This window comes from Mytilus californianus, unplaced genomic scaffold (assembly GCF_021869535.1).
Source record: "Mytilus californianus isolate M0D057914Y unplaced genomic scaffold, xbMytCali1.0.p SCAF_3, whole genome shotgun sequence".
NCBI lineage: Eukaryota > Metazoa > Mollusca > Bivalvia > Mytilida > Mytilidae > Mytilus > Mytilus californianus.
This window is the reverse complement of record NW_026262679.1, coordinates 78,972,573-78,988,089: the sequence shown is the minus strand read 5'-3', so window position 1 is coordinate 78,988,089 and position 15,517 is coordinate 78,972,573. Positions and strand designations below refer to the sequence as shown.

Genomic DNA, 15,517 nt, shown 5'->3' with positions numbered 1-15,517 from the left:
CATATACAAGTGTATTAACAAATACATGAAATTATGACATAAAGAGTTTACAGAGTTAGCAGGTTAAGGGGATGATTGAGGGCTCATAAACATGCCACATTATTTATATGCCTGATCCATGTCAAAAGACTGTAATTCAGTGGTGCCCTTTGGTTCATGTCTGTCATATTTGTTTTTCGTTAATTGTATTGTTATAGATAAGACCGTTTGTTGTTTCACGCTGATGCCTTTTCTAGCTGACTATACGGTATGGGTTTTCTCATTGTTGGAGGCCATGCAGTGACCTATGATTTTTTATATCAAGGTCATTTGAGGTCATTTGAACTCTGCTGAATAGTTGTCTCATTGGCAATCATACCATATTTCCTTTTTTATGTAAGCATTTTTTTATCTGGAATATTTCTTGATGTCCGTTACTTAATAGTTATTTTCGTACTTCCCATATAATTGCAGATATGTGTTCCGACTTCCACAGTCGTCGGCGATGGTATTGACAATGATTGTGATGGACTTATTGATGAAGAACTGTGCACAACAGCAAATCAAAATAATGGTAATGTAAAAAAAAATATGAAGAAATGACGATGTAAATACGTTTTTTTTTTCAGTTAATCTGCTGAGTCAAATATTCATAACATTTGTTAATGCATTTTATTCTAGTCTTTGGAAAAACGAAACGCGTCTGGTGTACCAAATTATAAGCCTGGTTCTGTGATGATTTTTTTTTATTGTAAACTTGTTTCAGAATCAATACAAATCGTTCAGTGGTTGGGTTTTCACTTTAAAACTTAGGAAAATATGGACGAAGCTAAATAAAAGGTTATACACAAGTGCAGGGCCCCATAATCTGGATGAATATCTTACTATTTTTTAATGTTATAATTCAAAATTAAGTAATTTATTTTGTTCAAAATCAACTAGACGGACTACAAAAGTAATTCGACAATACTCAGAAACGTTACACACGAATTATTCCAATCACTTATCAAAACGACTACATACCACAGGCACTTGTCTCTGAAAAAAACAAACATATATACCTAGGCCTTTTTTTCAGAGACAAGTACCTGTGTTCATATATCACAAAAACAGCCAATGACTGCATCTCGATTTATTATCTAAGGTTTTGATTTACCAAATATATCACAAAAACAACCAATGACTGCATATCGACTTATTATCCAAGGTTTTGATTTACCATCCCTATTTAACGCATGATATCTTATACCTATTTGTTTTATTTTTATTATTCAGATGACGATGGCGACGGCGTATCAGATGAAGACTGTGCAAAACCGCCACCAAGTAAGTAGTTTTGAAGAACTGTGTAAGGGAGAATACTACGTTTTGAAAATAAGCGAGAACTAAGTATTCTGACAAGTCTGTAATCGATAAATGGAGGAAACATGTATAATTCATTCAATTATACCATGTACCATAAGTGACTATAAAAAAGGCAGAAAATTGGTACTGTTAATGTTATAGTATATTTATTAACTGGACAAGTTCAGGCTAATATAATGATTTTGTTGGTTTGTCTTTTTATCTAAATTATTGAAATCTGGAATTTGTTTATAGATATTTATTTAAAATCAAGACGAAGAGTTTTGTATTTTAGAGTTATAGAAGAGGGGTTCATCTTCTATTGCATTTATACCATAATGATTGGAAATATATTTTTTCTCTTTTGATTAGTTTATATCTGCCACTTTCAATCAGTTCTAACAAAATTTTCACTATTTCAAATATTTCTTTTATATGCGCTTGAAAAGCTTGAGCTGATTAAAAAAACTTATTTATGTAGTGATCAGTTTTAATGTTGCTATAAAAGAATATATCTGTCAAATGGACCTAGATTGTTTTGGAAGTTCCTTTTTTTTTTGGTCAAATAGCTCATCAACTATGTATACATCCCTGACATTTTATACCGTTTCTGGTGACGGTAAATAAAAAAAAAACTTCCTCGGATGTAACCAATTTGTATAGTAGTATGTTTACATACTAGCACTTATAACTTACTAGCACTAGGTTGATACGACTACTGGTGGATTGTTAGTCCCCGAGGTTATCATCAGCCAATTAGTCAGTGTTTCGGCTCGGACTATATTAATGACAGCTGAAAATTTAAGAAGTTATTAGGACAACAAAGGTTCCAACTCCCTCAGGCAAAGTTAACCTCAGATGGTTTGGATATGCTTTTCAACTATTTTGTTTTGTCAGATACCCAATCAGTTATTTATACATCCCTAGCTTCCAACGTGATTAGAACTTTCTTGATGAAAATAGTTTCAGGTAAGCGCTGTTTTACCTAATGAATTTATCATTATTACTTTATCGAATAATTCTGGTAAATCTTTTATATTTACGGTCAATTTTGCCGGAGTTAGTAAATTTAATTTCTCAATGATCTAATTTCTTTGAACAGAGAATGTAACAATGTATGTTTTAAATGCAAATAGTACCGAATCACTGACTACTGAGCTGATGATACATCGGGAATAAGAAGCCTGCCAGCAGCGGTGTCCACTCGTTGCCTGAAAATTAAAATAACACTTAACAAATTTTGGTGCGTCCGAAGCGCTTTTCAATATTTACCTTTATCAGGAACACTCTAACCCAACTATATGACAGTCGAGTTTTCAAATCTTACAGACAATGATAGATTTAATTTCAATGTAACAACATAATGAAGAAGCATTTCTCAGGTTAATGATCACCTGCCATTAGAGCGATTCTATCACCATAACGAGTTGTTTATTGACACTAATTAATGGCTGAGGTATTTTGAATGACAGACTGGGTAATCAATACTATTTACAATTAATAAGCGAACATTATAAACATTGTATTTTTGCCTATTACAGTTAACGGTGCATGGACAGATTGGGCATCATGGGGTAGTTGTTCCGTATCATGCAATCCTAGCGCGTCTGGAACATATACCAGAATCAGAACTTGTTCGAATCCAGCACCACAGTATGATGGAACACAGTGCGTTGGTGACACAAGTCAATCAAGCTCCTGTTCACCGACTATCTATTGTCCAAGTAAGTAACCGTGTCAATCATAATGATAATAATCCTAATCCTAATCGTGATAGACTTTTTCGGAAATTAGGTTTATACCTAGGATTACACTTACTCTTACATGCTGAGATCGGATGAATAAGGGGTCATTTCAAAATAAATACAATAAAAACAATTCAAATTAAAAAAAAAATCTGTATGCACGTTATAGTATAGGAATAATTAAAATTAAATTGTTATAAAGTTAATATATGTACAAAAATGTGTTTATTCTAGAGTTAGAAATATTTATATATATATCTGTATAAAGCTGATCAACTATATGACTCTGAGTAAAGACTATTAAGAAATGGACCTCGTTTGAAATAATTTCAGAGGAAATTGTTACGTAACTCTTTATCATTTCGTCAGGAATATTGCTGTCCAAGTGTATTTCTTGTTATTTTGTCTGAATTTGTAGGTTCTCTGTTATCGTTCATATTTACAATGTGCTATTGGTGCCTTTACTTTCAAAAACTAGTTATGCAATTGATCAGTTATCGAACAAGTCTATCATAATTCAGCTCATTTATCCAAATATCCTCATCGTGCGTCACAAATGTTCGGCTCTCTCCGCCTGGCGATATTGATATTTATTTTTCTTCAGCAATTTAATTTTAAAGCAACAAACAACAACAATTTAGAGCTCGTGTATTTTTTGATAAATGATGTTTGTAATCATCCTGGCGAACACCTTGAATAATAGTTGATGTGTACTCTATATTTCCACTCAACCCTGTTGTTTTAATATAGAAAAATAATATGAATATAGCCTTTGGTTAAAAACTACTTTTAATACATGTATCATAATTTGAAACAACCCAGGATTTTAACTGGATAGAAACCTTTTTGATATGATAATTTAATACATTACAATACCATCAATAATTAAAAACGTTGGGCGTAGTTTTCCATCATCATAGTCTGAAGTTAAGATATATAATGAGACATTACACAAACTATATCATATCAAAATTGAGCCACTTTATATGCTATTATACGCAAATGTGCCACTTCAATCTGTCAAATATGTTACGCAGCAATTCCAATTAGCAATTTACGAGTTACTTCCCTTTGCCGATACTTTTGTATGAAATTCTACTACAATGAGGCCAGATCAAATCAAAATATGCTTTACTACTGAATATATTGGTAAAATGTTAATAATATGTTCGTGTTGCAATGTTATAGAATATTTTAAAGACATATCAATCAGTTATTCCATGTAAGTTCTCCATAGTTAGAATAAAATGCAATATGTTAACTTTTACAAGTTTTATCTAAATTTGCACTAGAAACAAGTTTAAAGAAAAAGATAATAAATGATTTAAAAATGGAAATTACTAATCTTTCTCTTTCAAAACTAATATAAAAAAGCCGTTTTCTTGATAAAACTATAAAGACCCACTTCAGGTTACTTTTATTTTTAAATATGCTAGTCTGATTATTTTGTAATTATGGTTTATTAGCTTCCAGTAGTCACATAATCAAAAGATGTTTAAAGAAGGATAAAAATATTAAAAACCGATGATTTGTGTCTTCATATGGGGTATTCAAATGTTCAACAAGAGTCAAAATCGAGGTACTTGTTATCACAAAATAAAAAATTTAGATTCAACATATTTATGAAAATTTTAATTCATTCGAACAATTTATCCCATAAAAAAAGCCTAGCAATGTCCTAATAGATCTTTGTCATTTGATGCATACCAAATATGAAGACTGTACTTTGTAGCATAAGTAGGTCCCTGTTAGTGTAATACACCTTATCGCTATTTGTCTGCCATTACTGGATATCACATAGGTCCCCGTGAAATTTTGACGTCACAATAGAAAATGTCTGACATTTGTATGACGTCAATAGTTCAAGTGTCGCAGATTCTCGGGTCAAGTGTCGCAGATTCCCAAATAGCGATAAGGTCTATTTCTTCTCACAGTAAATGTTTTTTTTTTCTCAAGCTAAGCATACATTATTATTTTAAACAAAAGATAGATATTTCAAAAATCCTTATTGTAAAGGTTGACAAGTTTTCATTGAATACTTAAATTTTGAATGAAAAGTATAAATTTAATTAAAAGTGTCTTACCTTTGTTTCAGATAATGTTCCAAAGAAGGGGGAAATCCACACAAACTCGTTGTTAAACAAATGTTGTCATTGCATTTCAAACAACTGCCATTTTTAAATACACTTAAAATAAAATGTGTGCATATATTAGATATATATCGTAACATATGTTGCCATTGATGAGTGAGACGAAAAACTTCAATGTCATAACACATCTTTCATAAGGACATTAGTTCAAAAGAGGTTTCTCAAGTTAAGAAAAAAAAGGAGACATGATATCGTTTCATAGGAAACAAAAGCGTTTGCAATTTTGCCGCTCATATTTTTTTCTTCTGCAAAATGTAACGTAGTGTCAGAATGGTGTGCTTATCTTTGTGACATATTGTTGTCTTTGTGTAGCAATAACGGACGTTTCTAAGGGCTTGCTTTCTTATTAATACTTTTTGTGGACACTGTTATAATATTCTTGTATTGTAATTTACCTTTTTTTTTATATGTGTGATGGCTTTCATTGAGCATTTTGAAATAAATAAAGAAAGAAAGAAAGAAAGAAAGAAAGAAAGAAAGGGTATAGATAATCGTGCTTCTATCAAAGAGAAATCTACAAATGTTTCTGAAATTATGTAATGTAAATTGGAATAGATTACCTTAGCTGTATTTGGCAAACCTTTTAGGAATTTTTGGTCCTCAATGCTCTTCAACTTTATTTGGCCATTTTAACCTTTTTTTATTCGAGCGTCACTGATGAGTCTTTTGTAGACGAAACGCGCGTCTGGCGCAAATACAAAATTTCAATCCTGGTATCTATGATGAGTTTATTATTGGCACCTCATCTTTTGCGAGGAATTCATTTTTAACTTTCATAGAGGTTAATCGACGTCTACTGCAAAATTCCAAATTTAGTGCCAACATTTAGCGCAAAACATTTTTTTTACTCTTTTTTTTGTGTATTATTTTTAAAAATGCAAAATGTTTCGTTTGAAACGCATTCATGAGAAATTTAAGGCAATTTTTCATTTTAGCCTGAGTTGCAAACCGTTATCAAGACGTCAGCAAAAACTAAACTGGAAAATACATGATCTTGAAAGTTATTCATTGCGTTTAAAGTTATCTCACTGAGATTATTTAGACTACGTTAAAGAATTAGTGACATCTTAGTAACTATGTGAATGAGTTCGATGCTGATATCTTTGCACGTTGATGTTTTTTCTCAGTTGATGGTAACTGGGGATCTTGGGGTTCTTATGGTTCATGTTCAGTAACTTGTGGAACAGGCGATCAAACAAAGACAAGATCTTGTAATAATCCTACTCCTGCACACAATGGAAACCAATGTAGTGGTTCAGGGACTAGCTCAAAAAGTTGTACCACCACGTCATGTGCAGGTATGGCTTCGTTTACATTTTGATTTGTTCTGTTCTGTGCTGTGCTTGACATAGTTTCCATTGGCTTTAATAAAATTTCCAAATTTTAAAAGTAGTAAATGGTAAAAACATTTGCATTTACAGTTAACACACCGAAAATAATGTATGTCTGTTAAGGGTTTGATTTATTAATATGTATTGGTGGTAGGACACATATTTTTCGTTTGTGTTAAAAAGACCATACAAGGTAACAACCTTGGTTTTTAACCTTTATAAATACCAATAAAATTAGACAAAAAATACCAAGGGCCAAGAATAGATAGGAAATTTCTAAACAGATATATGAATTTTTACGCTTCTGTTTTTCAATTGAATTTAAAATCATTATATTATATAAATTGTATATAGCCTACAAAATGAAGTTCGGCATTTGAGTCATCTTTAAAGAAGACATTGAGATATTTTGTCTTTAACATAAGATTGGAAACCTAATTTATGAGCAGCAATGAGCGTATACCAGTCTTTCGGTTTTACTTTCTATTGTAGTAAATGGTAATTGGTCAGATTGGACGACATGGACTTCATGTTCTTTAAGTTGTGGTAGTGGTAGCCAAAGTAGGATTAGAGCATGTTCTAACCCAGCACCAGCTAACAATGGATTAGACTGTAGTGGATCAAGCTCAGAAACTAAAACATGTACACTTATTGCCTGTCCTAGTAAGTATGCCTATGTCTTATGTTCATTTAACATTTTTCAAGAAAGTCGTCTTTCAGTCGTATAAACAAAAACTAGGACACGATATTCTTAAGCGCTGTTCAGTTAAGGTTAAATGTTTTAATCGATCACTTTATTTATGTATTCTCTTTCAGATATTTAAGAGAAGTTATGTTACTACATTACATCACGGTGAAGCTATTTCTTTTTATTAAAAACTCCTTTAAATACTGTGTTGAAGTTTAAAATACACAAAACTATTCCTTCACACACGTTTAATTTTTTTCTGTAGTTGATGGTCAGTGGAGCAATTGGGTTTCATGGGGAACTTGTTCTGTAACATGTGCAAGCGGAACTCAAACGAGACAACGTCAGTGTGATAGCCCTGCACCACAACACAGTGGGCAAGTCTGTAGTGGTTCGAGCACAGACTCAAAGACATGTACACAAGTCAAATGTCCAGGTACGTTTTTGTATATTTCATTTACAGATATTGGAAAAAATCGACATAAATGTAATCAAACCTCACGGTATAAAGTAGTCATGGATACAAAAAATAAACCGACATTTGTGCAGAAAAGTGGTTGCTGGGTGCTAAATTAAGTATCATATATGGGATTGCTGCCTTACTTGAATGTATGGTCAAAAAGAAATGAGTGTCCAAAAAGAAGAAGAAAGTCAAAAATATGAAACCTTTGAAAGAATAAAACCAAAATGGCTCAAACGGACTAGCAAAAACCGTCCAATTAACACAGTTACATAACTTTATAAATTAAAACCTCACACATGTACCATTTAAAGCATGTCGATACAACGAGTTCCTAACATTTATCAGTAAATTTAAAAGAGACAAAGACTGAAATTTTTGTATTGGATCTTATATTAGAATTGCTATCCAAAGGGCCAAGTGAGCTTTTTACATTAACTCGCATTCTTCGTCTGTCGTCCGTCGTCGTCGTCCGTAAACGTTTACAAAATACTTTTCTAAAATTACTGGGCTAAATTTATCCAAACTTTGCCACAATGATCATTTGGCTATTTCGTATTAAAGATGTGTTTGATGACCCTGTTTGCTAACGAACATTGCTGACATGGCTTAAAATATAACAATGAGGTAAATGGCTATAGATAGAGAAAATCTGACAGTAGCAAAAATGTTCAGAATATTATGATTTACCTATTCTAACTTTACGTCAAAACTGTCAGACGACTTCTTATAGCTGGGGTTATTGCCCTTAAATGACGAATTTTTCTTTTTTTTTAATTTTTGCCTTGTATCTTGAAAATTATAAAACATAAAGAGAAATGTTTTATATACAAATGATCAACAAGACAAGATCTACAATTTAGTTTATAGGGATGAAATCGTCCGAAGGCTCCTACTGGAGATGTTGCCCTATATTGACGACTTAACTGAAAATCAAAAAAAATAATTCATCTATTTCTTTTATTTTCTGAAATTTTACTGATTGAATTCTTTCAAAATGGGTGAATATTTGTATAGAAAGCACATAAAATCGGCGAAAAACGTTCTTAAATTTGTCTTAAAATCATGAAATTTCAAATCTCAAATACATAGATTTTTCTTAAAAAACTATATGTTGTTGATACATAAATTTCTATTTTAGTGCTGTAAAATAGAAATAGGGTCACTGACTTCGTTTAAACGGTACGGTATATATCATTCAAAGTGGTATTCTATATGAAAAAAATGCGACAAAACGTGCAATTTATCGTAACGTCGTCGCGTTGTAGGCCGTATAACGTCGATTTTTGACGTTTTTTTATAACTACCAACGAGGATACACTTTGGTTAAGAGCCAATCTGCCAGAAAACCATGCAAAACTTTCCGAATGTCACTTTTTCCAAATGAGTTCATATTTGGCATATTGGTGCACCTTAGTAATGTAAATAAGCACACAAATGTTTTTGGGAAAATATTGAACCGATCTGGATATTTTTTGAGCGCCATGTTTTAACAGATGAAATTGCTCGAAAACAGCAAAAATAAGCCTTTTTTGGCATATTTCGCTGGTTTAAATAAAAAAATATGGTAACATTTATAATTTTTTGATAGTTGTTCCTAGTAATACACCACTTTAAGTGTAAGAATGCATAGAATTAACAATGCTGTCTTTTAAGTGTATGTATAATCTAACTGTTTCAATATGTCTTATTTAGCTACATGTCCAAAATGGCTGATTTTGGTCATCTTTCAGAGCCAAAATACTCCAAGACCCGTTTATTATTGTAAAACAACATATCTACTTGCAAAGTATAACTATATATACCCAATCAAAAAAAATATCAAGCTCCGCAAATAATGTTGGTGTCTGGTATATGCCACAACAAAATGGGGTAACCTGCATATTCGTATTTTCTCAATTTTGCCGTCTAATTTGTAACTACTGACAAACGATAGGATCTGGACTTATAAATAAGTATAACAACAAATGGAAAAGAATAATTAATGTAACGTTTAATACATTAAGAAAATAATCATACATAAATACAAATTATTCATTATAAACCTAGAGGCTCCCAGGAGCCGAAATAGATCGTATTGACAAATTTTGCACCTAAAACGATAAAAAACACATATTTCAAACGCAATCAATTTAAATTAGAAGTTAAACAATTCAGAATAAGTGCAGACTGTAAAAAAAAAGTTTCTTCTGACCACTTTTGCAATTTATTCTTATAATATATTGATATAGTTGTCGGATAGTAGCAGAAAACTGTGAAAAGTAAATTTACACATTTCAGAGACAATAGCTCATAGATGTTATGTCCAATTTTTCAGAAAAATTTTGGGTATTTAGATCTTGTCATGTTGATAGTTTTTATCAATATATATATATATATTGAAAAGTTTTTAAATTTTGTATACATATATATATGTATGACACTTCTTCTAAAGTTATTAAGATGATGGTTTAAAAGTGAAAACTGTAAACAGATGATTTTAACAGACACTTAGTGATGGAAATTTTTTTTATGACCCTTTGAGCCTAGTATGCTTACAAGGCAAGATTTGCCAGGTACCTACATTGTATATCTATGTTGCTGCAATGTGGTCAATACAAACATGAAAATCATAAATGCTTCTAAAAAAAAATCCCATAACTAGACGAAAAACAAATTACTTAGTCTATATATACCAGTGCAAAATTTATAAAGAATTTTGAATGAAATTGGATAGCTGTTAAGATTACTGTACCTATAATGCTCTACATCACATCCTCGGAGATAACACAATTAAAATAAGTCATATGAATCTTCAAATTTCAATAAAGTTGAATGTGTTTTTTTATACTTGAACGGCTATAGGTTTTACTATAAAACAAGTGTACATTAACTTTCTTGTAAAAGAAAAACCATAACATTAAAATCTCCATAAATGATGAACTGTTATTTTTTGAGACATCATCCCATGGAAGATTTAACTGATGTTTTAAAGTTGGAAAGTTTCTGTTGCTTGTTTGGTTGGTTGAAATTGTTTCTGTTAGAAGCATTATCAGTCTCCCAATCTGATGTTGACTGCTGTGAAAGTTCAGTTGTTGTTGACACTGACAGAAAGGTTAACTGTGAGTCTAGATCTGAAAACCACAAAACATACATACTTAGTACATAAATCAGGCTGTTAGTTTTCATATTTTTTCATTTTCTTATTTTGGGGCCTTTTATTATGCAGTATAGGTCTTGCTCATTGTTGAAGACCATATGGCGTATGAAGACCTATAGCTTTACTTCTATGTCATTTGTTCTCATTGGCAATCATACCACATTTTTTTTTAATTTCATATATACCACTGACAGGAAATAAAATTGACAACTTTTACTGTAAGTGGATGCAGTTACAAAATTCTCCCAAATAAAGCCAAATCATTTTTGCAGAATAGTTATTATCCACTCCTTTTAGGCATGTCCAAATAGCCCTTAACATCTTTACAACAATAAAAATTGCCTCCATTTGGTTTGGCATGTCAAATTACCTCTCAATATAATTTTACATTGAAAACAGACAATGGTGATAATTTGACCGCTTTTAGTGACAATCTTTGAAATGGTGGCCATCTTTAAATCTGTTCTCTGTGTCAAAGTACAGCTAAATATCAATATTCTTTAAAATCAAACTCAACAAATTGAAAATTTTACCCTTTATTTGCTGTGTCCATCTTTAAAAAAAAATTTCATTGTTTTGTTGGCATGTCAAAAGTGATTTAATTCCTTAATGTCAATTTTCATATAAGGCCATCTTGAAAATGTTTGCCATTTTGGAAGAAAAAACAACCTTACTTTGTTTAGCAAGTCAAACTACCACGACTATCCCTAATTAACAATTTTCATTAAATTAACCAGTGTTGAAATTTGTGCCATCCTTGGTGGCCATCTTGAAAATGTTTGACATCAGATAATCATCCACATATTGTGCTTTTCTTTTCACTAAAGTTTCATTTAAAAAGATAACACCAGTTATCTCAGAAAAGGAAAAATTTTGTGGAAGATGAAGAAAAAATGCAAGTTTGGACAGAACATTCAAGCTATAACAGCTCTAAATTTGTAATGGGATTAAATATTTGACAAAGAATAGGTTTCTAACACAGAATAAATATGGTATAAAGATAAAGTTTAATAGATTCAGCATATCAGAGAACCACAAGATCAAATTAAAATTTAAAATTTAGTTTAATTTTGGACCCTTTGGACCTCAATGTAAACCAATTTCATACTAGGGCCCAAAAACTAAATACAGGTTAGATTCAGGCTGAATCGGCATCTTTAAAATTATTGTTGAAATCAAACACAGTTAAATTATGGACCCCATTTGAACCAACTTGAAAACTGGGACCAAAATCATAAATCTAAGTACATATTTATATTCAGGATATTTGATTATTTCTATTTATCATTCAAAGAACCCTAATTCATTGTAATTAGAGTTCAAGTTTTGTTAAAATTAAACTAAGTTAAAATTTTGACCCTTTGGACTTTAAAATGTGGACAAATTTGAAAACCGGACCAAAATTAAAAATCTAAATATAAAACATTTGCATTTTGTATATCAAAAGAACCTCAAGAATTCAAGTTGTGTAGAAATAAGAAAAAAAATTTTGGACCATTTTGAAATCAATGTGAACCAATTTAAAATGGGGCCCAATTGCAACATCTTAAATTATTTAAATACATTGTTGGATTTAGCATATTAAGAACCCAAATAATGTATTTATTTTAATTTGTTCTTGACCTTAACATGCATGAACTATTTGCCATTGGACATTAGCATTACCAACAACCAATCAATTAATCGAACAGGTGAAATATCTTCAAAAGTACCAATAAAAATCTCCCCCTTTTATATTTGAAAAAGTAAAATCACAAAAATACTGAACTCCGAGGAAAATTCAAAAAGGAAAGTCCCCAATCAAATGGCAAAATCAAAAGTTCAAACATATCAAACGAATGGATAACAACTGTCATATTCCTGACTTGGTACAGGCATTTTCTTATGTAGAAAATGGTTGATTGAACCTGGTTTTATAGCTAGATAATAAACCTCTCACTTGTATGACAGTCGCATCAAATTCCATTATATTGACAACGATGCGTGAACAAAACAAACAGACACAATAGGTAAAATTGTCAAAAATAGGGGTACAGCAGTCAACATTGTGTTATCATCTTAATCACTATAAAAACAAACAAATGTAACGAAGAAGCACAAAAAGGCATACATCAAATTTAACATCCTCATTTTGTTTATATTATACGATTTTATATATCTATGTAAAATCCACCCATAAAGGATGGAAGGTTTTAAGTACTGGCGTAAAATCGCGCGTTTGAAATTCGCACAGGTAGACATAAATTAATTTTGTCGTTCAAAGTATGACGGGATACATTAATACAGAGTCACGTAAAATGGATATCACAAAAAACAGACTTAACAGTAAAAGTAATACGTATTAATAAATAAAATAATTGAAATTGAATGTATGAACAGTTCATTAGTCATTGTTAGTTATTGAATGGAAACTATAGGAGCCGCCCAATATAGTACTACAAATTAAAATTAGCAAAGTGATTTTTCAGTGGGAAAACCAAGTTAACAAAGACTTGTTTAATAAAACTGATGTACAAATGTATAACATGTAATTGTATAATTATGTTATTATATAAGTGATTACATATACTTTGTATGATTACCATGTTATACAAACAGTTAAATTAATATATAAGTTAATAATAACTTACCAATATCTTCTTCTATACATGTATTAAGTTTGACCTGGCTATTGTCACTTTTACAAAAATTCATCTTAATTGAGCATTGCTTGCATATATATAGCCCTACAAATAAAAAGTGTTAAACTATAAAATAATTCTTCAATTTTGTTTTACATGAAATAAAATATATCAGACAGGAAATGTAGCATCACTGTGCATGTAGTTTAAATGTATATTTTTTCTTTTAAAAAGGGCTCTATAAGTAATCTACATACATGTACATGTAGGGTCCTAAAATTGAACTTTACAAAAGTTTGCAATGCTTTTGATTTTTTTAGTCTCCATGGCCTATTAGTTCATTAAACAAGAGGCTCTCAAGAGCCTGAATCGCTCACCTGTATTTCAGAGAAGATTTTTAAATGTTAGCAAACTTGATGAACAAATTGTGTAAAATTGTCTTTAAAGGGCAATAACTCCTTAAGGGGTCAATTGACAATTTTGGTCATATTAATTTTTTTGTAGATCTTACTTTGCTGAACATTATTGCTGCTTACAGTTTATATATATCTATAATAATATTCAAAATAATAACAAAAAACTGCAAAATTTTGTTTAAACTACCAATTCGGTGGCAGCAACCCAACAATGGGTTCTTTTATTCGTCTGATAATTTCAGGGCCGATAGATCCTGACCAATTAAACACTTTTACCCCATGTCACATTTGCTCTAAAAGATTTAGTTTTTGAGATATAAGCCAAAAACTGCATTTGACCCTTATGTTCTATTTTTAGCCATGGCGGCCATGTTTGTCGATGGATACAAACTTCGGATACAATTTATAAACAAGATACCCTAAGGAACATTTAATTAAAGCTTGAAGGTAATTGGCCCAGTAGTTTCAGAGGAGAAGATTTTTAAATGTTAGCAAACTTGAACAAATTGTGTAAAATTGTCTTTAAAGGGCAATAACTCCTTAAGGGGTCAATTGACAATTATGGTCATATTAACTTTTTTGTAGATCTTACTTTGATGAACATTATTGCTGCTTACAGTTTATATATATCTATAATAATATTCAAAATAATAACAAAAAACTGCAAAATTTTGTTAAAACTACCAATTCAGTGGCAGCAACCCAACAATGGGTTCTTCGATTCGTCTGAAAATTTCAGAGCTGATAGATCTTGACCAATTGAACAATTTTACCCTGTCAGATTTGCTCTAAAAGATTTAGTTTTTGAGATATAAGCCAAAAACTGCATTTGACCCCTATGTTCTATTTTTAACCCATGGCGGCCATGTTTGTCGATGGATCAAAACTTCGGATATAATTTATAAACTAGATACCCTAAGGAACATTTAGTTAATATTTGAAGGTATTTGGCCCAGTAGTTTCAGAGGAGAAGATTTTTTAAATAGTTTACGACGACGACAGATGACAAAGGACGACAGACGCCAAGTGATGGCATAAGCTCACATGGGGCCCTTTGGGCCCCGGTGAGCTAAAAAATATTATTCTCTGGATAAAGTTATCTAGTGTTACATGTACAGTATTTTGCATGTATAACATGTATTTGTAGGAGGCTTTTCCACTAGATAAAATTTTTTTTAGTAGACAAAGAGCTGAACAACTTCCAGTAAGAACTGAAAATATAACTTAGGGGAAGAGAATAAAAACCTGACCTGCTAAACGTAAACTAATGTTGAAATAGATTTTGATTATTATCATGATTCTAGTCTATAAATTGATTTTTTAAAGCAGAAAATAAATATATATTGTACCCTGGTTAATAGCTTGAAAATTAAAATTCTGTCCTAAGCTGACAAGGACATAAATATTTTGACCATTCTAACCCTCCCCCTTGCTTTTTTAATCAAATGGTCCCAAGACAGAACAATGTATACGGATATATATTATTTGCTTGCACTTTGCAATAGGAAATAAATAAGATGTCTTAGAAACAGGTCAGGTGTAAAAGAATATTCACATACCCCTGCAACACCCCCCCTTTTTTAATCTAGCTAATGTATCAATTGTTGGTCCCCTAATTTCAGATTGACTATATGGAACAAATGA

General features: G+C 31.2%; 1 protein-coding gene across 1 annotated transcript in view; it reads left to right on the top strand.

The window, feature by feature from the left end:
- Window positions 1-15,517, top strand: part of LOC127733651 (SCO-spondin-like) — a 66,360-nt gene that overhangs the window by 37,685 nt on the left and 13,158 nt on the right. Inside the window, exons 16-20 of the mRNA XM_052242968.1 lie at window positions 454-553; window positions 1,255-1,305; window positions 2,865-3,047; window positions 6,346-6,516; window positions 7,042-7,212. Of these exons, the coding sequence (XP_052098928.1) occupies window positions 454-553; window positions 1,255-1,305; window positions 2,865-3,047; window positions 6,346-6,516; window positions 7,042-7,212 (676 nt within the window). The remainder of the gene's footprint in view (window positions 1-453; window positions 554-1,254; window positions 1,306-2,864; window positions 3,048-6,345; window positions 6,517-7,041; window positions 7,213-15,517) is intronic.